Source organism: Calliopsis andreniformis, chromosome 10 (assembly GCF_051401765.1).
Source record: "Calliopsis andreniformis isolate RMS-2024a chromosome 10, iyCalAndr_principal, whole genome shotgun sequence".
Lineage (NCBI taxonomy): Eukaryota > Metazoa > Arthropoda > Insecta > Hymenoptera > Andrenidae > Calliopsis > Calliopsis andreniformis.
Window position 1 is genome coordinate 4,877,245 of NC_135071.1, and position 25,835 is coordinate 4,903,079.

Here is a 25,835-nt window from a genome sequence, read left to right on the forward strand (position 1 = left end):
TGGAATCGCTTAGAATAAGGGATCCAACGGAGGTCCGGATGAGGTGAGATGGAGGGAATGCGAAAGAAACGAAAACACAAGTTTTATATTTTGTCGGCCCTTAAAAAGGCTTTTGAGCGACGTTTATTGAAACTATGTTTCTGGGGCTGGGTGTTGGTTCCGGTCCTCGTCGGCTCGGGTGGACGGCGGTGGATCGGAGGGCCCTGTGGTCGTGGCGACGCCTTTAGCCCCCTTTAGCGACGTTGGCGTCTGAAAAAGAGAGACAACGGCGGAACCGCGGCGGTAAGCGAGAGAGGAAGTCTGGCTATACCAAAGGTTCCCGACTCCAGGCTGCGCTCGCGAGCCTATTTGGAGGGGATAGCAATACCTTGCCTGTAACGCAAAGGTAATGCAGTGGACTGTATTATCGACTCTTCTTCAGGTGCGAAGAAGGAGTCGATGAGCGAGTGGCTAGAGAGGAGAAGGGACCTCTTCTCTTCGCCTTGCACCTTTTGGAAAGGTTCGTTCCGTACGAATCCAAGTAACTTAGGGATTCGTGAGCGGAGGGACACGCTATAACCAGCGAATTGCTGGTCCTGGAGGCTGAGGACGGCCAGAGGCTCCGCGACTCCGTTCACCTTACCGTGTGCTTCTATTCGTCACACGGGGGTTGCTTCTAAACGGGGTGGCAGAGCACGAGTAACGCAGAGGTGATAGGCACGTACGTTATCTCTCTCTGTTGTAACCCGTCTCTCAGGGATCCAACAGGCAGCGGCCTTTGTTGCTCCGAGACGAAACGAGACTCAGAGAATCAGGGCAGGCCCCGATTCCAAGAGTGCAAATCTCGATCAATTGTCTCCTAAAACAAACCAGGTGCTCTTTCGTACGTATTATACGTACGAATCGAGCAGAGCTTCCTAGTCTGTCGGCGACAGAGGTTCAGCTTTTGAGAGCTAGTGAGATTTCAAGTGTCTGGTAACCAAACTACTTGAAATCTGGAAACTGGCGAGCTGAGATGCGCTTGACGAACGGTCGCACTGACTGCGTCAAGCTTGATTGTCGTAAGACGACTGGGGCGAGAGCCGCGCGTGTCTCCGCGAAGCGGAAGATGTGCCAAATTTTACCACTACGCGGCGCTCACAAATTATCTTTTATCTCGTGCTAATGTAGTACGATGTACTCTCTCTCTCCTTCAGGCTCCGATGTCCCCACTCGACATCGAGCCTGGAGTTCAAAACCGTTGCTCGACAACGCTTACTTTGTTTGAACTTTAATTTTGACGACAAAAACAAGTCATACGACAGCTGATCGTGTTTTGCTCTTAGGACAACGTATGCTCCAACCGAAGGCCACCTTCGGTCGGTCACGTATACCAACAAATTACGAATCTCGCGGACGAGCCAAATGCCCGTTATATAACCGCTTTTTAAACAAAGATACTTTCGTGTAAAATTAGTGGATTAAACTATAACTTCGGGAACAATTCCAATTGTTTGTTTATAGTAAATAATAACTATTGAAGAATAATGATTTGTAAATCACCTTTACTTGCTACATTTTCATCGATGCAAGGGTAACTCACACTGAACCTCTCGTACTGTTTGCAACGAGTGCAAGACGTTGCGAGTATTCATTAGCAATGTTATAATTTATACATTTAGTGAACAATAAACAACATGTATCATAATATAATGACAAAAACATTATAGGGGTATATATATTTCGTAAAACCACTCGTTTCAGGGCCCAATTTCGCACAAAATGCAGTTTAACTAGGAATGTTATTATTTTGTTTATAACGTAAAAATTCAGAATTCTATTTTGGTCGTGTTTTGTGTTTTGGTTCATAGTATTTGCATACAAATTTGCAAAACGATCGATCAGCATGTTGTCAGTGAAAACAACGACAATATACTATTTTTTAATATATTTTTTAAATAATTTATATTTTTAAAAAATTTTTACATAGGTGGATTCGTCGTTCAAAAAAACACAATCGCCCCATTTATATCATTTTGCTATACGCACTAGTTTTGGAGATATTAAACGAAATATATTTTCCACCCCCAACTTTGGGGGTGGTTTTCACACCCTTTAGATGAATTAGAAGCAATAAAAAAAATACGTGTCGAATATTTTCGGCTATTCTACAATCCTACAAAGTTTCATCAAAATCGGAGACTTTCACTTCGCGATGTTCCCTTATTAGTAAGAATCAAAATCTCGGCTGGAGTTGGTTTCGTTCCAGTTTTCCTGATGGGCAGAATTTTAATATGTACATACATATATGTGGCAACAGCGTGATCAAACTTTCAATACGTTTTGGCAACTAAGCCTTTCTTGCGTCTGTATTCGTGTATTCGATGAATACGCCATTCAGCTGTCAAATTCTAGATTACATTTACCGACTGATCTGTATTTTTATCGATGCTGATGGTAATATGACCAAATTGATTGAGATATACCATTAACGCTTCTAACGGCAAATCGTTCAACTATTTTTGTGTCAAAACGGGTGCACAACGAAAATTACGCTTTACGCCTTCAAGAAGTGTTAAATTGAGGAAAATCGCATTTGCACGATATTGTGCTAATTCAAGGAAGGGTGCTCTGGTGTGCTATGAGTGAAAAAACCATTAAATCGTGAGATATTTGCGAAGATGTCACTTCGGCAGCCATCTTGCTTGTTTACAGCAGTGTCTGTTTCATGCTTACAGTTTGTAATTTGACAGTTTTCTCAACGTATAGTGTTTATTGGAGTTTAAACGGACCAGAGCACCCTGTAGTGAAGTCTACTCGTAGGTTCTGTACCCGCGAAAAATTCATTTATGCAAGTGTCGAGACGTAGAGTGTAATTTGCGAAACCGTTTGTCTCTCTCGCTCATCGCGTATACGTGTATGACTTTCTTTGCTTGTGTGAGCGCACGCACACAGCTCAAAACACAAGGAGTCTGCCCCCTTAATAGTTAAACATACGACGTGAACACAAGTTACAAAAAACCTGAGCGACAGATCGCCATCGACCTTGCTGGTTCGAGTCTCGGTCAAGGAATGTCCGCTCCTCTATCCTTTTGACTCTTGTCCTTCCAATGCGCGCGGAAAAATTACCTAGCACAAAAACGCAGGCCTATACACATCTGGTTCCCAGATGGGTAACCTCGGCGAAAACACCTCGCTACAAACCTTCGGGAAAAACCCCGGTCGACACGCCGCTTCCCAATCTTATGCTAGGGGGAATGGTAGGGAATGGTATATAAATCGTCAGTATCGATCGTAATTTCGCCGCCGAATTGTGTAACATCTTGTTTTTATTTATGGAATGCCGCAGAACGTTTCAAAATAATCGGTTGTCGGTCATTAAAAGATCAAGTGCTCGTTTAGTGAAGTGATCAGTGTTAGTGACCGCGTAGTGTTGTAAATGCAAGGTGGCTTCTTGTGGTGTTGTATACCTGTGACCAGCGCTACCTGGGCGCATCCCCCACTGATCGGGACCGGCACTGTGACCCGATGGAGCAAGTGTTCAAGCAGCAGGTGAATTCCTTTCCGAATGGGTGAGTTTTAACAATAGCAATTACTCATATTACTAGAGTCATATTATTAATCTCAATTTATTTAAACATTTTTTGCATTGATCCGTCATAGTAAAAAAAATAAAAATCAATGTTTCCGTACTTTTTACCGATTACAGTAACCAATACATCCAATTTTCGTTCATTCATTATGAAATAAGTATTCTTGTACAGTTTTCAATGTTTTAATATACAGTAAAATAATGTACAATCCGTAGGAACTACGGCAACATTGCTCTTTTTTTTTTTTACTATAGCATTATTACTTTACTAAATCGGCATTTTAAAATTCTTTTTCCTCGTTTTTTGTGTTTTACAACTTTGTTAATTACTTTAAAAGTCTGAAAAAAATTCTATATATGTCGCGATAGCTAACATGTTGCTACATTTTTTGTCATAATTTTTCCACCAATAATTTGAACAAAATTGGTGAGTAACCTTCTTGGCTCTCGTTTTTTATGTTGTACAATTTTGTTAATTAATTTAAAAATCTGAGAAAATTCCACAACATAAGTGTTCAACATTAGGTGTTCCTGATTTTTTTCATAATTTTTTGTCCAATAGTTTATGGGAAATCAACACTAACATTGTCTTCTTTTTCTACAACTTGGCTAATAATTTAAAAACCTGAAAAATTCCACAATATGTGTCGCGATAGTTAACGTGTCCCTGATTTGTTTCATAATTTTTCATCCAATAGTTTAGGAGAAATTGACCAATAACGTAAAGGTCTTGAGTTTCTTGTACAAGCTTCGAGCATGGTGAGTAGCAAACGCTCCGCGTAGCTTGTGCCGTGTCGCTAGTCAGTCGAGCACTCGCTATTCGCGCTCTGTAATTGGTCGGGGTAATAACTCGTTAACAAAGCTTCGGAGGACATTTTTGCAAAGGAAAATATTATTTAGAATCACCCCAGGAATCTCCCATTTTCGGCTCCCGCACTTAGTTTAGGACACCCTGTGTATTTATATTTTATATTTTTGTTCACCCCCTTCACGCTATTCCCCTTCTACCCATATCCCCCCACCCCCTCCTTATTTTTTTGACGACTAGACAGTATAGTTTTTGCCGTTTCTATACTTAGTTCCTAAACGACAGAGCAATATCAAATAAGTGTTTATTTGCATCACCTCTCTTCGCATTAAGTGCAATGTAATATTACTGTCCAGATTACGCGTACTCGGAAATGAGTCTTTAATCTTTTCTTTATATTTGTAACCATTTTTGTCCTATTTTTATACGTTTAAGGATTCTTCCGTTGTTATTGTTATGTTTTGTATTCTCTTGTATTTTATCGGTTAATAAATATACGTTACTTAAAAACAAAACAAAAAAAATGGCACACTGACAGAGCGTCCGCGTGCTAGACCGTTGCATAATTTTTAACAAGTTCGAGCCTTCCTCTTGAGTTTCTTCAGAAGGACAATACCACGGGACCATCCCTAGGCTCGTGTTCCGCAGATTTCTCGTGACTCCTGTGGTCTTTCACGGAAACGGTAAGTTCCTCAACTCTGAAGGTGGAGGGCCACTGTACCATCCAGCACTGTACCATCCACTAACTCGAAATTAGTGGCGATTCGGATTCACGGTATTCTCCTCCAGGAGGCGTCTCTCGGCACGTGTTTCGCAAGGTACGGTCCTTCTCATCATTAAATTCACTAACCCGAAGGCGGCTCTATGCACAACGTCACAACGCATAACACGCGTCCATAGCACCCAAAGGGTTAATTGTAACGCGTATTATTTCTTTATTTATAGTGAACTTTTAGAAAGAAAACTTTCTAAATGTTTTTAATTTTAAGACTGTTCAATTTAACCGTTTGAATGCCACAGGCCTTTCTTATTTCCCAATCGAAAATTGCCAAGCGGCGCGATAGCGCTCGTCATATTCCGTATTCAAAAATGCCAAGCGGCGTGATAGCGCTCGTCATATTCCATGTCCAAAAATGCCAAAGAGCGCGATTTCGCTGTTTTTAGCTTATATCCAATAAATATTTCCTACAGTTTAGTGCACAGCTCAGTGACAACCTGTGCTGCTAGACTGAGGACGCAAATCTTGAGAATTACCACCTCCACTACGCATATTAACGCACGGGCCGCGTATCCGTGAGCTCGGCACTTCGGACAGCTTCGAACAGCTTCGGCCAACTTCGGGCAGCTTCGAGAGGTCGAGAGAGAAGGTGGATCGTGATGCGCACTGTCTCATTCTATGAAATGTTTAAATCCCAATCGCTAGCAAGCGGCAAGCGGCACGCACCTTGCGCGAGCTCATCTGATTGCCCGGATATTTTGTTTCCAACTTAGAAAAGTATTGTAATGAGAAAAATTTCGAAAATTTTTTTCTGCGGAAAAACTCATTTTAAAACCCCCTGATTACGTTTTAACTAATAAAAAAAGAGCTTTTTTAAAAAACAGCATATGTTTATTAACCCAATTGCATTCAAACGACTGAATGAATTTCAATGAAACTTTATATCTACATTTTATATTCACATCTCAAGATCTTATTAGATTTAGAGCAAAATCGATGCATGGATTATCGAATTAACCCTCTTATCGAATTAACCCTTTCTGATTCAGAATTGATTGCACTTCAGAATTCAAGATTATCACTAAATAAATACTGAAAATTCGCCAAATGTATTAGAATAAGAGTCCATTCTTGACCAGTAACGTGCACTTTGTCACAATCTTCAATATAATATACTTATATTGGTAATTATTTAGAATAAGGACCTTCTCACCGATTTCTTTGAAACTTTTTTATATCATGTATCTTGATACGTGGATTAATTTTTCTAAATGAAATAATTGTCGCTCTCTTTTTATTTTCGAAATAAAAATTTTTATATGCTTGAAAATTATGATGGCAGGCCGAGGGTAGGTAGCACAAAGGGGATTTGAGTTAGATTATAGCTAGGGCCAGTAGAAGAGATGTTTCGAGTTGGTTAGAGCTAGGGCCAGAAAAAGAGATGTTTCGAGTTGGTTAGAGCTAGGGCCAGGAAAAGAGATGTTTCGAGTTGGTTAGAGCTCTAACCCAACTCAAACCTCCTTTTTGCTACCTACCCTCGGCCTGCTACCATAATTTTCAAAATTTTTCAAAATGTTTATCTCGAAAACGAAAAGAGAGCGATAATTATTTCATTTAGAAAAATTAATCCACGTATCAAGATACATGATATAAAAAAATTTTAAAAAACTCGGTAAGGAGGTCCTTATTCTAAATAATTACCTTTATATTAACCAAAGGAACATTAAGTCACACGAAAAAAAGCTTGATATATAAAAACGTTTACATGAGTACAATGATACTATAAAAAAATGACAAAAAAAAGCAGTAAATATATGCATTTCGAATGTCATGACCCACAGGTCGTTACACTAATCTATTCGAAAAGTACGATGCTGCGCGCATCGCGATCGCGTTTCTTTTGTTTCACGTGGTAAAGCACCCAGTGGGGTGATCGCGCTACGTGACAGTTAACGGTTAGATCAGATCGATGGCTAATCGTTGCGTGTTTTGTGATTCGTGACATTTGTTATGTGTTGTATCAGGTAAGTAAAACTTTTTACACAGCTAATTTTGTAGTTTCCCTTTAATTCCCCCTTTCCGCGAATTAGAGCTTATTTTTCTTGCTTGTGTATATAGCTTGTATATTTTTACTATTTCATTCTTTTTGCGGTGAGATGGATACGTTCGAGAAACCTAGTGGAAGCAATTCACGTGTTTTCCGTGGTTTGTCGACCGTTAAAAGACTTACGGAATCTGCGAGACGTAAATACTTTTTGTCGAAAAAAAGTTCGCGAGTACGTATCGATGTTAAGGACTCGAGAAAAAAGACTTTTATGCCTCAATGGCTTGATATCGAAGATTTCAAGCCTTGGATGCATAAAGTCCTCGAGGATCCTTTTTCGTGTTTTTGTTCGGTTTGCAATAAATCATTTGCTTGCGGTATATCGCAAATTAGACGTCATGCCGATTCTAAATGGCACATCAAAAACTGTAAAAGGAATGGAATATACACTTTTACAGTAAACTTTCACGCGTAATATCTTAAAAACTATTTGAAAAAAGGTGTATACATTAATGTTTGCTGAATTCGTCTTGAAACGTACTATCTATTGATCAAAAAATATATATATAATCCCATTTAAAAAACCAAACTTAACTTTCATATCTCTGTAAACAATAATGATAAAAAAAAATTGTTACGGCCAATAAATCAGCCCCCTCTTGCCATTCAATTTCATATAAAAACTTTTTTCGTATCTTTAATAGGTTAGCAAATAATCGACTGTCCAGTATTTCATGGGACATACTGTATGTGAGGTCAAATAACGATATCAGTACGCAATCTGAAGAATCACCTTTGTCATTTCTTGATTGAAATAAATTTGCGGAGATTCGTTTTGCGGCCCTGATCGCCGACAGAAATATTTCGCATCAATCGGCAGAAGCGATTCTTCAGTTTTTCCAAGACGTCGGGAAAGATCCCGATGTTTTGGAAAAAATGACGTTCGGTCGAACAAAGTGTAGTAGCATTATATTGAACGTTCTGTGTCCTCGAGAAACAGAACGTCTCAGTAGTATTTTACAGAACAATAAGTTCTCAGTATTTATAGATGAAATTTCAGACATTACGAATGAAAAGTGGATAACGTTTCTTGTTCGGTATGTCGATCCCCAGACTATGGATATTCGAACGAAATTAGTCGAATTGATGAATCTCGACGCGAAGGATTGTAGCGCGGAAAAATTATTTAGCACATTCAAGCATGCTATGTGGAAAAGACAAATTCCGTTCGAAAACATTGTCGCCCTATCTTGTGACAACGCACCTGTCATGATAGGACGACACTCGTCATTTAAGACTAAGCTTGCAGAAATTCGCGGTAATTCGTTTTTTACCATGCCGTGTGTGTGTCATTCCTCGGCATTGGTAGTGCGTGCAGCATGTGCTACCATTCCCGAGGTTTACGAAGAACTTCTTCGCAAAGTCGCGGCGTTTATTTATAGTAGTCCCAAACGTTCGGCCATTTTTCGCGATTTTCAACAATGTTTCCAAAATTCCGACCGCAAAATTTTAAAGTTGTGTACTACGCGATGGCTGTCACATCATTCATCTGTAGTTACACTTCTAGAAAATTGGGACAGTGTGTTACATTTTCTGCAAGAATTAGTCTTAAATGAAAAATCAAAGTCTGGAGAATATGTGTTGATCTCAATGCGAAATCCAGAAGCGAAAACATATCTGCATTTTTTAAAATATGTTCTCGAGTTTTTTAATAATTTTAATTTATTCTTTCAAGCTCGAGAAACAAGAATCCATAATCAGATCGCACTTCATCACGTTAATGTAGGTCCGGATTGTGATAACTTCCTCCGCGGGTTGATTGAGGAAGGCAAACCCGACATCGTCAAAACCGTTCGTACAGTTTGTTTAAAATTTTACGTCGTGGCTGCTAATGAAATTCGTGATCGATTACCAATCGATGACGAATTTCTTAGCAAACTTTATGTTTTCAGTCCTCATTCAGCTTTAGATTTTACTAGCAGAGACACTTCCTTCAGAAGTGTTCTCTTTATTGCACAAAAGTTCGGCGGTTTCGACGAAGACGGTTTGCAAAAAGAATGGTTAGAATTGCATCTGGACTTCGCAAATGAGGATCAACAAAAATATGTAAATATGGATTTCGACAATTTTTGGAAAACGAGTTTCTTAACCCCAAATGATCAGGGCTTTAGTAAATATCCATGTTTATGTAGATTAGTAAATTCAATTAGATCGCTCCCCAATTCGAATGCCGATGCCGAAAGATCGTTTTTCATGTTGCCGGACATAAAGACTAAGAAACGTAATAAACTTAGTTCGACTTCCGTCAATGCCCTTTGCGTAGTGAAATCGGCATTAAGGGCAAAGGGGGACAAACCTCAGTCCATGGAGATAGATAACAAACATCTATCTCTCATGTCCTCTGAGCCTTTGTATTCTTGTTCTGTTAAGAAACAGAACTGTCAATTACGATTATATGCCGCACATGACGACGGCCTCGCGGATACTCCCTCTTCGTCCTTTGACGCGACTTAGAGATGTCCAGAATAGTATCACTTTTAGTTTTATATTTAGTTTCATTTAGATTACTCTAATTTAATTTATTTTTTGGACATCGCTAACATGTAAATAGCTTTCTGACTTGCTTCACATAATTTCTATTCTTTCCCTGCTTTAGGTATGCTTGCCTGCTGTAAATATAATACGCTTGCTCGCTGTAAATATGCTTGCTTGTTGTAAATAGTATTTATAGACAGAACTTCCAGATAATTGTACATATAAATTTATATATATTAGTTATATAATAAATTTACATGTAACAATCATCTCGAAATTCCGTTATATGTAACTCTTCTGCTTGTGCTTTCTATTCTTTGGAAATGTAAAGAATTGTTTAACTTTTCCGTTTCATTTTATCTTTTATTTTGATGTACATTATATTACATGTTTTCGATCACATAAATAATTTTTTACATTTCCCTCCCGATGAAAGAAACCACCACCTTCACGCGGTTTTCATCGAGCGGTAGTGTGTACGTTATTTTATAATAGCTGTGAGATCAACTCAGACATAAAATTGAAAAAATGTATTAAAAAACCTCATTGAAAAATATGTTATATTAAAAGCTGTGATAGCGTGCACGTTACTGGCTAAGAGTGGACTCCTATTCTAATACATACATTTGACGAATTTTCAGTATCAGAGTATTTATTTTGTGATAATCTTGAATTCTGATCTTGATAAGATCTTGAGATGTGAATATAAAATTGAGATATAAAGTTTCATTGAAATTCATTCAGTCGTTTAAATGCAATTCGGTTAATAAACATATGCGGTTTTAAGAAAAAAGCTCTCTTTTTATTAGTTGAAACCTAATCAAGGGGTCCTAAAATGAGTTTTTCTGCAGAAAAAATTTTTGAAATTTTTTTTCATTAGAATACTTTTCTAAGTTGAACACTGAAAATATCCAGGCAATCGGAAAGCTCGCGCAAGGTGCGTGCCGCTTGTCACTTGCTAGCGATTGGGATTTAAACATTTCAAAGAATGAGAGAGTGCGCATCACGATCCACCTTCTCTCTCGACCTCCCGAAGCTGCCCGAAACTGTCCGAAGCGCCGAGCTCACGGATACGCGGCCCGTGCGTTAGTATATGTAGTGGAGGGGGTAATTCTCAAGATTTGCGTCCTCAGTCTGGCAGTACAGGTGACAACTGACCGGTGCATATCGGAAGACCACGGGCATAAGGTCTTTCGGTCAAGACTCATGGAGGTGCAACCTCCCGGGTCTGTAGCATCAACCAAGTCCCACACCGTATCGCTGAAACAATCCCCCCCCCCCCCCCCCCCCCCCCCCAAGCTGTAAAGCGACAACGCAATACGGCGGGAGTCTCCTGACTCTACCATCCGAGTGAGCGACCGCAGGAGTCCCCGACTCCCCCATCCGAGCGACCGCAGAAGTCCCCGACTCCCTCATCCGAGTGACCACTGCCGGGAGTCTTCAACTCCAATCAACCGACCGACCGACACCGGGAGTCCCCGACTCCACCGGACTACCCGAAACCCGCTCAAGGGAGGGGGCACCGGCCCTTCACCGCACGGCGGAACCGTCCGCAACAAGAGGACAATTAATAAAGAATTGTTTAACCTCCTACACGCCTCGTTCATTCGTAATCACGAACCCGGCGAACCGACTGAGTCGGCACCTTCTTCCCCGTCCACTGGTGACCACGCCGAACGTGGTCATACAGTTACTGTCTTGAACATGGAGGCATTTCTTACGGTTTTATTGGAAATGGGAATAACAGAAAGACCAACAATATATTCATATTGGGCTGTAGGTTCAAGAGGAATACCTTGGTTTAAAAAAATGATCTTAATGAATAGATTTCAAAATCTATTAAGATGTTTTCATGCAGTTGATAATAAAAAGTGTTTTCCACCGGGACATGAAAAATATAATGCATGTACCAAATTGAATCTAATTCTGAAATATTGCAATCAGGTGTTTCAAATACATTACACTCCACACAAAATAGTGTCGATTGACGAATCTTTAGTGGAAACGCTTTGTCGTTCAAGCATCACGCAATATTTATCGAACAAGAAACATCACAAGTGGGGCATAAAGTTTTGAATGCTTTGTGATGCAGTATCAAAATATTGTATATCATTTTACTGTAATCGAAATGCAAAATCAAAGATTTCGAAAAATGGGCTTGGTTACGATGTTGTCGAAAAATTGCTGCAAGATGCTGATTGTCTAAATAAACAACATCATGTATATGTTGATAATTTTTTTAAAAATATTACTTGAAAAGATATTTCAAGTGGAGCTAAGCAAATAAAAATTGCAGAAACGAAATATTTTCAAAACGGAGAAGTGCTTCTATTTTATTATTATCTTTACTCACTCTTTCCTTGCAATTTTCGTCGAAAGTCGACGCTGCGTGCGTGCGTGTGTGTGTATTCTTTAGAAACCTCGAAAAGATGAATGTAACGTCGCTATGTATAATGTATGAAAAGTTGGGGGTTCGTGTGGCGTACGGTTCTAGAGTTGAACGCCAAAGCCTAGATCTTTCTTAACAAAATTTATTGAATAAAAACCTATTCCAATCCTAACATTAATACAATATCAATACCTCCTCCAATTTAGTTGAATATTAATGGAATGATAAAATAGTTATATTATACGTAACTGTATAAAAGTGAAGTTAGATTATGAGCTATCTATCAATTATTTCAGTAACGCAAGGGTTATACGTCTACGCTTATTATGTCGTTGAACAAGAGGTTAGGTTAGATAATTACGCTATCACTAATTATAAATATATCAGTTTATATATATAATTTTTATACATACAAAGCGCAGTGTAAGTATATGTGTATGTGTGTATGTGTGTATGTGTGTATGTGTGTATGTGTGTATGTGCAAAGGGTCTGGTTTCGTATGTCCTGGTCGCTGCCAAAGCTATAGGTGGCTATAATCTCGGAGCACTCTCAATCCTTAGTGAAACAAATAACCCTTGCTTGAATTGTCTAAGCATCCGTAAACCTTTCCTTATCCCGATTATATCAGTCGCTATCCTTGAGAAAATACTCTTCAGGAGCGGTCTGAGTATGTGTCAAACTGGGAGCGGCTTCTAGCACTTGTTGACAGGCGATTCGTCTGCTTTATGGCAAATGTGAACTATAATCTTAAAAGAGCATCAATTACTATATTTGCTAGAACGGTCGCTATCTGTAGAGGAACGATCTTGATCCAACATAGCTTAGTACATCAGCTGCCTCCAAGATGTCGCTCGTACTGCACTTATGTGGGGGACATATCCCTTGTTAGCCGAGCTGAGGACCAGGGGGCGACACATTCGCCCAGAAGGAAGAAAAAAACCAAAGAGTGTTACGCAAATTACGTTTGAAATAAATATTATTACAAGTTAAAGAAATTTTCTCGTTGAAAACCTTTATTTCACCCACGCCCGGTAGGTAAAGTGGTACTTGACACCACACTTATTTAGAATCATCGCAGTGCACCTGCCATATAGGTTACTCAAACTTAAGTCTGTAAACGAGTATCGAATGTTCTTGATCTCTAGAAAACGGTCTTTCCTCTAAAAGAGCGACCTCGATCTCTGGATAAGTATCTCAGCTGCCTCTCAAATTCTCATGTTCTCGCAACTCTATGCCAGAGAGAAGTGCGCCCCCTGCTGCTTTCGCAGCATCTTATATATCCGCCAGTTGGAGTTTGCGCATGTGTAGTGACTTATTTCTAATGGCGCATTTATTCTAACCGTGACTATTTTAGATAAAAACATACGAAATACGTTATATTTATATTAAAATATAAGTAAAACCTATAATATATGACATGTAACAAAGTACAAAAATATTAATAAGTATTTATACTAAAAGAATATGTAATAATAAACAAAACAATATTAATAGAAAAGAAGCGAAATAAATTCAACGAGATAGACAGAGATGGCGATAGTTAGAGAGGGATAGAGTAAGATAGAGTGAGATGGAAATAGAGTAGGACGTGGGCATGACGAGAAGCCGTGGGTTATTTATTACTTATTTCTTTCTTCTTAAAATTTCATTACATCTTATTATAATAATTGTTTCGAGGGTAGATTCATTAGTGGAGTATAATGTACAGGAATAAATGGACTCAGTTACCCATGTAAAACCGTAATTCGTAGTTTACCTGTTAATAATATCCATGTGTGGGTGTTTTCTCTATGTCAGCAATGCATTTAATCGATATTAACCAGCATCTGCAGTATCATACTCATTTATTACGACTTGGAAGTATCTTAACTATCAATTCGGAAACGATTTTGGGACTTTGACTTGGCTTTATTATTTTTCTTTGTATTGATTTCTTCAATAGAGTAAGTTGCACAAATTACTTAATTTAATTTTGATTTTATTTATGTATTGATATTGATATTGATTTTGTATTTTTGGTGGATTTTAGTTGATTTTATTATAATTACATTTCCAATTTGTTGAATATATGTGCTCGCCTTGTATGCTCACATGGCTGGAAGAACATTAATATCGCGAGCTGTTTTAGATTTACCTGAATGTCCGTGTCGCCACCTTGGCATATAGGAGCACATGGAACAGTGCTATAATTTGATCTTTCATACTCTTCACATATTTTTATGTTCATTTGTTTATTAATATTTGAACTTGTGCGCATGGTATTATATTTCTTTTCTTTGTAACTTCTAAGCGCGCACGACTCACTTTTGTTCATATTACTCATTTTTTATTTATATTGTACTATTTCTTTACTTATTATTTTTGTAATAACACTTTTTTTTCTTAATGTTATATTATGAAAACAGACGTAATTATTGTTGATCATTTCTGTGCAATTCATAAATTTCGAGAATATGCTAGAGTTTCCGATTAGCAAGTCACCAAAGTTCACATTCATTATCAACCAAGTTGCACCATTGTAAACGATGTCAGTTCAAATGTAATTGATTCATAAAGGTTTTTATTATTTATATACAATTAACAGCAATGGAAACCATTCGACGGAATATTTTTATTTAATACACTATTCAATACAGAGGTTATTTGCACTTTGTGCCTTTCGCATGTTTTGGGCTGGAAACATGAAGTTGCTGATGACCCTTAGCTACGGTTCTTGTATTATTTATATAAATTCATATAATTCAAATATTTAGATAAAATTCAATAATTAAAATAACATAAAGTTATGTAATCTTCTTGAAACAATTCGCTCCAGAACAACTTCACACGAAACGCGGATAAACTATGAACGCAATTATTTCCTTTATAAGGCAAAAATTCAAATTTCGAAAATATTCGTATTTTGTGTGGTCTACAATATCAACGTTCAAATTTATGAAAAAACTGGTTAACATTTTACTCTAAAAATAATCAAAAATGTTATTTTTCAGCATATTTTTAATACAAATAGATATTTTCAAAAACTGTTTACACAGCCAAATTCGACATTGAAAAATATGTAATCGACTAACGCAAAGATTTTTTCTACATTTAATGGTTTCCGAAGTATTAGGTGAAATACGTTTTCCACTCCCAATTTTGGGAATAGTTTTCATCCTTTTAACATGGACAAGACTCGATGAAAAAATACGTATAGGTGTTAAATTTTAAAAAAATTTAAAAGGTGTCAAATTTTATCAAAATCAGAAATTATCACTTCCAGTAGTTCACTTAGATTTATCAGGCTAAATTGATTAAGAACATATTTAATTGCTATTTAAAGAGATACATTAAATATCTATGTAAGTTTTATTCTAATAAAGCTGTATAAAGCTGCAATTACAATAGATGCGTGTTCTGACGAATACGTCTGAACTATTTATTGTACGAGTCAGACAAGTTCAGACATATACGTCAGAACATCGTTCATCAAGAAACGCATCCAGTGTAACCGCAGTCTAATATGGATTAATTTGTACAAACAAATCACACCTCATCGGTAAAGAGTGCATTTCAAATTGATAACATAAATTATACAATTGTGTACATACAGGAAAACATTTATTTGTTTATCTACATAAAATAAAAGTTAGAAAATTGCTTTCGCGCGTTAAATGTTATGTCGGTCCCTGTGGACTGACACTAAACTTTTGATTTAAACGGCGTCAACTCCCTGAAAACCAACAGTACAGAAAATATGATAATAAATGACGTCTAACTGTAAAATAAAGCAAAATAAGCTATGTGCTTAACGCGTTAATCATTTTGTATAACTACATAAATGATTTTTCATAATTCTGAAATTGTATCAATTATGATAATTTTTAAATATTTTAATATAATATTACCTTTATGTGAATTTAATGCCTTATTATAAAACACGATTGACGGATAATTAGCTGCATTTCCTTGAAAAACGTTACGCAAATGTGTTTTTAAAAACAGTATTCTCCTGGCTTGAATTGATGTTGCTATCATATAGAGGAAAGTTAAAATCATCTTGATAAAATTCTGCTTCCTTGTAATAGTTTTGAGCTCGATTACTTGACTATTAATTTCTGAAACAGAAAAGATGTTTCTTATTCTCAATTGTATTACTTTACACTCTAAACAATTAAAGAATTATACACTAATATTTGAGGCACCTAGATCCAAAGAGCTGCAAGTAACATTTTCCTGATATCGAGAAAATTTAAGTTTGAAATATAAATGTGTTAAAAAAGTTCTACGAAAAGTCTCTATGAAAATGAAGTTATATTTAGTGCTTGACATATAGTAAGCGACATCTGAATAAATTTCTAACGAACTTCATTTTTTAATTTATGAGTTATTGAATATACAGAAAATAATACTGTTGCATCCCGTTAACATCTCCTAAATTTTTCGTAATCAGTTCTTTGTGAGAAAAAACGGAAAGAAATATAAAATATCATATGCTAAAGACGTTAGTGTTAATAAATGCCTTTATTATAAATACCAATAGTTAAAATATTATTAAAACTATGTTGAATTTATCTTTACTCGTCGGATACAATTAAATTCTTCGTTATCTTCTACTGGTGTATTTAGACCAAGCGAACAAACGCTTGTTCTTCCCCCATCTTTAATAGAATTCAATTATTATAAATGAATAAAATCGACAATGGAATGAAAAAATATTCACGTCACTTGAAATTTACTGAAATAGGAGAAGAACAAGCAAACATTCGTTTTCTAGTTTAAACTAAAGTTTAAAATCCAAAATTTTACTTCTCATAATATGTAAATATAAATATTCTACAAATAATAAGGAAAAACAAATGTTACATTAAAATTATAGATACATTTATTATAATTTTTATATACAAACTCTGAAATTTACTTATTAGGTACTGTAAATATTCTCGTTTTTTAAGTGTTGTAATCATTTGTCTCGTCGTTTTTTTTTTAATCTTGCGAAGTATCGCATCCTAACTTCCAAATAATATGAATACAGTAAGAAGTAATACAATATTTATGAGTATTATGATATACATGCGTTTGAATGTACCGCGTGACGCCGAGTCACGTGAACCGACCGAGGGCGACCATTCACGAGGTCGCTGCCGCGACGCTCTGCTGTTCGCTGTCAGAGCACGTGGAACGCAAGTGTGTGAAAAATACACAACAGTAGTATAGTTGACGATTGTACTACAGCGTTGAAGAAAATACCCTATCATTATTAATGTTTATAAGTACTAATACACAACAAGTATCACATAGAAATATTAACTTTATAAAAACACGAAAATATGTACTTTTTATTGCAACATGGCGTCACGGTACCATAAGTCGTTTACAGTTATACAATTAAAGTCGACTCTATCCGTGTATATAGATATATGGCGTTCACGCAGTGTTGAAATTGCCGTTCGCGGTAGCAGTTGCTTTTTCTGTGAAATCTCGTTTTCTGCACAAGCGTACCGCACAGTGCATCGATGCTACTATGCACTTTTCGCGTCTCACGTTCGAGTTACAATCACATGTTTGCTAAGTATGGACATATCTGTATACGAACTTGTCTATCTTTAATTCAGGTTGTTCTTCATTTTCTTATTTCTTTCTTTCATCTTTTTATCTTTCATTTTCTACTGTAATTTTCCTTTTGTTACTTTATATTCTTTCCTTTGGAGCTTACTGCAATTTATTAGAATAAGGGTCCTCCCTCGGTATAGGGACCACATGGACACCCTTTCGAACACTATGATGAATGAGGATGATAATTCTGGAAACACATTGTTTTCAACTAATGCGCATTCTAATTCTTCATAACCTAAATAATAATAACAACCTTATTCCGCTTCCGGACATTAATAATAAAACTACTTTTAAGGCAGGGGGTATGCCCGATGAGAATGCTAATAACAATATATTCGCCTTGAGTCTTTTGCCTCTATTAACACACGATCAAGTGCCTTTCAATGCATCATCTTCCGACAATAAATGGAGAAAAATAGACAATACTAATGCCTCTGATGAAGACCCTTCTTCCAAAAACACTCCTGTTAAATATATGCAACCTCTTCCTCATCTTGAAACATTACTAGGTTATGATGTCAACCACATTGTACCGTATATTGTCCATATCTTTTCTTCAGAGACTGGAGAAGGTTGTAAGGAAAGAATCAGTCAAACAAAAATAGTCGAAATACTAATGCAATTCAAAAGCGATGCTGATTTTATAGTCGTAGTATGTTTTTTTAAACATAACTGAAGAATAATCAAATCACACGATAAAATCTACAGGAGAGAGATAATTAGAGGTATCCCTACCATCACAAACTTTGAATTGTTCAAATTTATTATCTATTATGGTGAAATAACAATAAGCAACGTTATAAGACTGAAACGTAAAATTAACGCAAAATCCTTAACCTAACCCAGAGCTATTCAAGGCATCCACCCTCTAATATTAAATTCAGTTGTTATCATTTTGAAGTATCACCCTTTGTCCCTTCATTTAAGCTGTAATTTAACTGGTATTGGGGTATGGGCATATCAATAGATACTGTAAAAGTCGCTCTAGAGGCAAAATGTGAAGGTATCCTACATTCTACCAATGTACTCTGTTCTGAGACGATTCCTTCCAGAAGTGTATTAATTGCGTAGACGATCACTGAGCAGATAATAGAATCACTTCTAAACTTTACATCGAACAGTTCAAAATCAATGAAATCAAGGATAGTTTTCACACCAACTTTAGGGAGGCAAAGAGACTGTTCCATAAAAGCAGCCGTCCTGCTGAATTCAATAAATATTTTCTTCTAAATAGCAACCAATATTTTCCTCTTATTGAAGAATCAGCGGAGAATAATATTAAAGAAATTGTGTATGAAATAAATAGGTTACTCTTCGGCAAATCTAGATCTTACAATAATAAAAGCAGACTTAAGAGTTATTCAGGTATTGTAAAATTTAGTAGTCATCGTATCCCCAATCACAATTCCAGTTCTTTTAAAGAAATTGCCCTTAACTCGACAAAATGACATTCGTTACCCGGCTAACCGTGTTTATTCTCATACAAATAACAGTTCGCACTTAAGTGAAACATCTACCCGTTCTCCCAATTTTGGAAAGAATAGTTCAAATGTAGATAACCTTCTAGAGCACTCCAATCTGGATTATATTAATGTCTCTCCTGTTATACTCTGCAAGAACTTCAACAATAGCCTGTACAATTTACTACTCAACAAGTCCTTAACAAAGAATATTTTAAATGACAAAAAAAAACTAGTTTGTGAAGCCATCGTCTCCTTCGCTCAGTTTATCTTTAGCAAATAATAACTCTACTAATAATGCCTCTTTCATTACAAACTCTTCACTGGAACTGTCAAGATTTTTTTTTATAAAAAATGTAAAATTTAATCACTTCTTTACTGTCACGTGTAAAGTCATCATCCCCTTCTCTCTCGCAAGAAACCTAGATTGATCTATTCAGCAACATTATCCCACTATGTAATGACCACTTGATCATTACTTGTGGAGACTTTAATTTCCATGGCAAATATTGAGGCTATTCGCACTTTTCTCACTGTGATTATTTTTTCGATTGTACCGTGGATCACAGTCTACATATTCTAAATGATGGTTTTCCTACATTGCTTCTCCATAATGATGGCAATTCCTCTGCAATCGATCTGTCTCTCGTTTTTTCTGATCTTTTCCTCGTGTCATCATGACATATCTACTCTAAATCCTTAGGCAGCGATCACTTCTCAATCGACCTCTCCTTTTCGATGGGCTTTGAAATGGACCGCTTTATCTCACATAAATTCTACATATCTAACTTTGATTGGCGTTCGTTTGGGATCTCTCTTGACACTAAACTGAAAAGATTCGACTCTACTGATCCAAACCTAAGTAGCAGCTACGATTGTCACGACCGTGAAGGAGTCTATATTTGATACTAATATGTACAACTCTCACAAAAATATAATAATTTTTAGTCAGAGTATAGTTAGTCTGAGACCAGTCTCATCCTATTCTGCCGCAACAAAATCAAATTTCTCAACTCTAAGCTTCCTGCTATATGGCGAAACGATGAATGCCAGACTACTAAAATGAGCAGGAGCAATGCTGAAAAACTGTTCAGGTAACAACCAAACTTGGAAAACAAAATCTTTCGTAATGAAAGGAAAATTATAGCTAAGACATGTTTTAGGACAGCAAAAAGGAATTCGTTCACTTGTCAGAAATCATGTCAACTCTGTCGCGGTTCTGGGATAAACGCCGTAAGATTCATCACAGTCCTCTTATCAAAAGGCATAGCCTTCCTCACTCCGTGGCCAAATCCTTTAAGTAAAATATTCCTATTCTTTAGCAATACGGCGTCGCGTCGCTCGCCTTCTCTAAACACTCGCACTTTTTTCAAACAGTCCCACAACACCCAATAACTAGAAGGCTCAACGAAGCCATCAGCCATGAGTCGCCAACGGAACTGTTTAGTCTTGTACACCCTTATTCAACCATACGCAGTCTAAGTCCCTATCATAAATCCATCAAAGATCAGTCATCGTTTAACCATTCTTCCCAAATTCTCTTTTAAAAATACGTTTACGCTAACACGCCAAATTCAGTAATACAGAATAAAAAGGGGTGATTTTAGACACCAAAATAAGACGAAAATCAAGACTAACGATTTTACGTTTTGTCGCTTCATTTGTTACTTATAAGCGATTAAAAATCTGGTGAAAATCGCCAGGAAGCAGCACCATCGAACAGCTAATCGGAAATTCAACGACGGTAGAAAGGGCTACAGAATCCAAAATTGAGCGAAAATTTATGAATATCGTTGAATAACAATAAGCTTGTCTATTCCTTGCAATCCATAGGGTAACTCTAAATACTCACTATGAGATAGAAAGGGTTCGTATGTTCACCTTCACATAAATTTTTCAGTTCACACATTCACACACCATGATTCCCCTATCCGCGAATATTGAAACCATACGAGAGTATCATTCAGTAATACTAAATCTGCCTACTCATTACAATCTAGAGAAACTAACTGCAGCTTCTTACAAAAACTCGTTGAAGACCCTCTACAACACTTGGTGTTGTTAAATACCTGGTTCTTCCCCTCAGAAGCCCCTACCTACACTGTAGGTTCTTCGGAAACCGAGTCGATGCGCGAAGAAAGTTCCTCCAATGTTTGACATTCCAATTCCTTGCTTTAATAAGTTCTGTTGACAAGCTTAAACTAACTACATGCACTAAATAGCGCTCAGGGTTTATGCATCGTGCAGTAATCGCCAGCAGTCTCTGCTCTCCTGAACGAACCAAAAATTGATAGAGGTAGATGCATGATGAAATTTCTGAACTACTGGAGATATTTTCATAATATCTGAATAAACGGAATTGCAAATCAATCGATACGTGAATACATTTTAATAAGTAAAATATCATATCATACTTCACGACGATATAATACTCGTATTTTTAAATTATCATCTGTAAATTTTTATATTCTGTTTGCATGACAAGATGACAAAAAGCAAGACCGCTCCTTATTAGGCAGCGACTGTTGTCCAGCGACAGAAGGATAGTTGATGCTCCTTCGGAGGTTAAAGGCACGCTACAGTAACCTAGCAGATATACGACATCCTAATCCTGAATTCTAAGCAAAAAGCTATGAAAACAGCTAATGTAGTGATAGCTATCATTTTTATCAGGTGAATATAAGGGTTTCGTTCATTCGTGGTTTGTTGCATACATTTTGGCAAATAAAGCTGAACAGCGGTTACATGTCCAGGGAACAATTACTCGAAATTGTATCCTTGACAACGACAGAATATTTCAAAGTTATTGAAGTTGACGAGGTGGTCCCTTGCGTAATTACCGTACACTTAACAAAAATTGGCGATTTTCAACAAGTAGTAGTGAAAGTATACGCTAATGACGCTCCGTGTCGAGTACCAGACGGGTTCAGTGTTTTTAGAGCCTCGCAGGCGAAGATTTATGACTGTCACAAAATATCAATTTTGTTATTGTGCATTGTATCGTTATGGAAGTAACAAGGACGAATTTCTTTTATTTTCTCACTTAAAATGACACTAAACACTATGTAAATCTCATAATTTTTAACAAATTATATCGTATTTCGTATCGTGGCATGGTGGTATTTGCATCAGTATTGAATAAGAAATATAAAATTTCATACTTTCCTTCATTAAGGGCCTAGGATCAGATATGTCAGGGCGGTGACATTACCGACAAAATTAGGCAAAAACAGAGGTTTACGCGCTGACGCTTTACGTCCTTATATTGAAAGATTTTGAGATGGAAAAGGACTCATTCGATAGAGGAAGCTTCAATCTAGCCCGCACTGGTCATTATTTAATCAGATTCTGTTGATGTTCAATAATATGAGTGTTCAAAGTAAAGCAAAAATCGACAAATTCAGAGCCATGAAATCTAAGCATTTTTAGCTAATTTAGAGATTGTTCTGAGCGAAATCATGACCAGCGCAGGCTAGATTGAACCTTCGTCTATCGAATGAGCCCTTTTCCAGCTCAAAACCTTCCAATATAAGGACGTAAAGCGTTAGCGCGATTTGGCAGTGCTTTTTGCCAGGTTAGAGATAAAACAGAGTAAAAAACTGACAAGTTTAGTTCCGCTTGAACACACCAGGCAGCGCCTAATCAGGAGGCCCGTGCTGCCCTAAGTTGACACCCGAGTTTCGAGAATTTGACACACTACTATACATTCGACTATACGAGCTGCGTGTTTCGTTCATGTCCCACAAGAAGTCCCATGAAAAGTCATTCGGAGTGACATTGTAAGGTTCGAACAGAAAGTGAGCTCGGCGGTTCGGACAGCTTCGGCCGGCTTCGGAAAGATTCGGAAAGAAGTTTGGAAACGCTTAGGTCCAAGTCACCGGCAGGCGCAACAGGGCACACGCAGCCTTTTTGATATTATAGATATTTTCACGTTTCGACTCGGAAGGAGATGCTTCGGTGAGATCTTCAAAAATTTTTATGAAATTTTGAGGGATGAGTTTAAAGATCAAACGATGACATTCTCTGTGTATTTTGTATGAAAAATTAAATTAAAACAAGTTTATGTACAAGCTGATACAATCGAGAAAGAGCGATTCTACATGCAATAATAAACTAAAAATAAAGAATATAAATTGTTTATGATATTTATATGTTCTTAGGTCTGGGTTAGGTCTGGGTATATACAAAATAAAAGGAGACATTGCTAAAAATACATTAATTTAATATATTTACTTTTTAATTATAATAATTTATAATTAAATTTTCCCACCCGTTCCCGCCTCTTCCCCCCAGGCCAGGACCGCGGTTGCTGCTGCGACCCCAACTGCGACCCCGACGCCGACGCCGACGCCGATACCAACGCCGACTCCGATGCCGACGCCGGAGTCGATGCAAGCTTTAGAGGAGGCATGACGACAAAAGGTACGTAGATCATACGTGATCTTATGCTAAAGCGCTAAGTAATTTATCTATTCATTTTTTGTTCAAGAACGAAGTAAACTTTGTGAATAACATGTGTCTATTTTTCATATTGTAATTTCGGTACTTTAAAAAGAAAATCCGCAAGTGGACGTATGGGAGAAGCCGCAGTCGGGGTCGCAGCAGCAACCACGGTCCTGGCCTGGGGGGAAGAGGCGGGAACGGGTGGGAAAATTTAATTATAAATTATTATAATTAAAAAGTAAATATATTAAATTAATGTATTTTTAGCAATGTCTCCTTTTATTTTGTATATACCCAGACCTAACCCAAACCTAAGAACATATAAATATTATAAACAATTTATATTCTTTATTTTTAGTTTATTATTGCATGTAGAATCGCTCTTTCTCGATTGTATCAGCTTGTACATAAACTTGTTTTAATATAATTTTTCATACAAAATACACAGAGAATGTCATCGTTTGATCTTTAAACTCATCCCTCATAATTTCATAAAAATTTTTGAAGATCTCACCGAAGCATCTCCTTCCGAGTCGAAACGTGAAAATATCTATAATATCAAAAAGGCTGCGTGTGCCCTGTTGCGCCTGCCGGTGACTTGGACCTAAGCGTTTCCAAGCTTCTTTCCGAATCTTTCCGAAGCCGGCCGAAGCTGTCCGAACCGCCGAGCTCACTTTCTGTTCGAACCTTACAATGTCACTCCGAATGACTTTTCATGGGACTTCTTGTGGGACATGAACGAAACACGCAGCTCGTATAGTCGAATGTATAGTAGTGTGTCAAATTCTCGAAACTCGGGTGTCAACTCAGGGCAGCACGGGCCTCCTGATTAGGCGCTGCCTGGTGTGTTCAAGCGGAACTAAACTTGTCAGTTTTTTACTCTGTTTTATCTCTAACCTGGCAAAAAGCACTGCCAAATCGCGCTAATGCTTTACGTCCTTATATTGGAAGGTTTTGAGCTGGAAAAGGGCTCATTCGATAGACGAAGGTTCAATCTAGCCCGCGCTGGTCATGATTTCACTCAGAACAATCTCTAAATTAGCTAAAAATGCTTAGATTTCATGGCTCTGAATTTGTCGATTTTTGCTTTACTTTGAACACTCATATTATTGAACATCAACAGAATCTGATTAAATAATGACCAGTGCGGGCTAGATTGAAGCTTCCTCTATCGGATGAGCCCCCCCCCCCCCCCCCCCCCCCCCGACGGATCAGCAAATCTAGTCACCCCTCCACCCCACGGTATCGATAGCCCCCTTCTCCTTCGCGTGACTTTACTCCCTATGCTCTAGCCCCCCTCCGTCTACCTGCCACCTGAAGACTTCCAATCTCCAGAATTCGTAGCTTTTCAGCTTTTTAGTCATTACAGTGCTGAGAGGTGTGAACCTTCCCCCTCTCCGGCCTCTGTACTTCTCCCGTTTTTCAGGGAGGCCATTCATAAGAATCCCCATATCCTTTCGGACAGGTAAGTTGGATTTGGCTCGCCAACATCTGGTTTGCCGTCTCCATTTCTCGTAATCAAGGTGTATAGACGGAGGCATCTAACTCGGATCTTGGTCGGATATGATGTCCTGGTAGCGGTACGATGTCCGACTTCAATCCCATGAAGAGTGGCAAATCGCCGTGCCGCGGGATTGAATGATGCCGGGGTGTGGTGGAGGGTTTTAAAAAAAAAAGAAAAAGACACGCATAGGGAATTGAAATATCTCAATACCGTCGATTAGCTGTCGCGATTTCGAGTAACAATCGGTCATGTTCAGCTCGCGTCGCGCTTCGCATCGCTAGCTCGTAACCTAGCGCGTTACCACCTATGTATGCATACAGGGTGTCCCGCGTACACTGTACAGTCCATTATTTCCTAAATTGTTTAAGATATAAAAAAAACTGTTTACATGAAATTTGCATGGTATAGGGGGGAAAATTTATTGGCTATCACGAGAAAGTCTCTTTTTTCGTTTAACACTTTCGTACTTTAGTTGATTCATAGTATAACATTGGTAATTTGAGGACGTATATAATACGATTTTCGGATTCTAAAAGTGTGATAATCGGAACAAAGGCTTATCTCGAGAAAGGTCTTTCTTCCAAATAGCTACTCAATTGTACATGATTTTTACTATGCCTGTCTTTTTTCTACTGCATATTTCATATATTTTACGTACAGACGACAACTAAAGGATGCAGCTTGCCTCCTAATAAGGCAATATCAACAAGACGATACCAGCAACATACAACTCCGTCAGGATACTCGTAACATAATCCAAACAAGTACTGGTACAGGTGCGTCCGGTG

At 37.6% G+C, this 25,835-nt stretch overlaps 1 protein-coding gene across 2 annotated transcripts in view; it reads right to left on the reverse strand.

Moving 5' to 3' along the window:
* Hcs (holocarboxylase synthetase-like protein) overlaps window positions 1-25,835 on the reverse strand; it is a 348,010-nt gene that overhangs the window by 308,505 nt on the left and 13,670 nt on the right. For both annotated transcript variants that reach the window (XM_076386483.1, XM_076386482.1), the window contains exon 3: window positions 15,933-16,142. In XM_076386483.1, coding sequence (XP_076242598.1) covers window positions 15,933-16,083 — 151 coding nt within the window. In that variant the 5' untranslated portion in view covers window positions 16,084-16,142. The remainder of the gene's footprint in view (window positions 1-15,932; window positions 16,143-25,835) is intronic.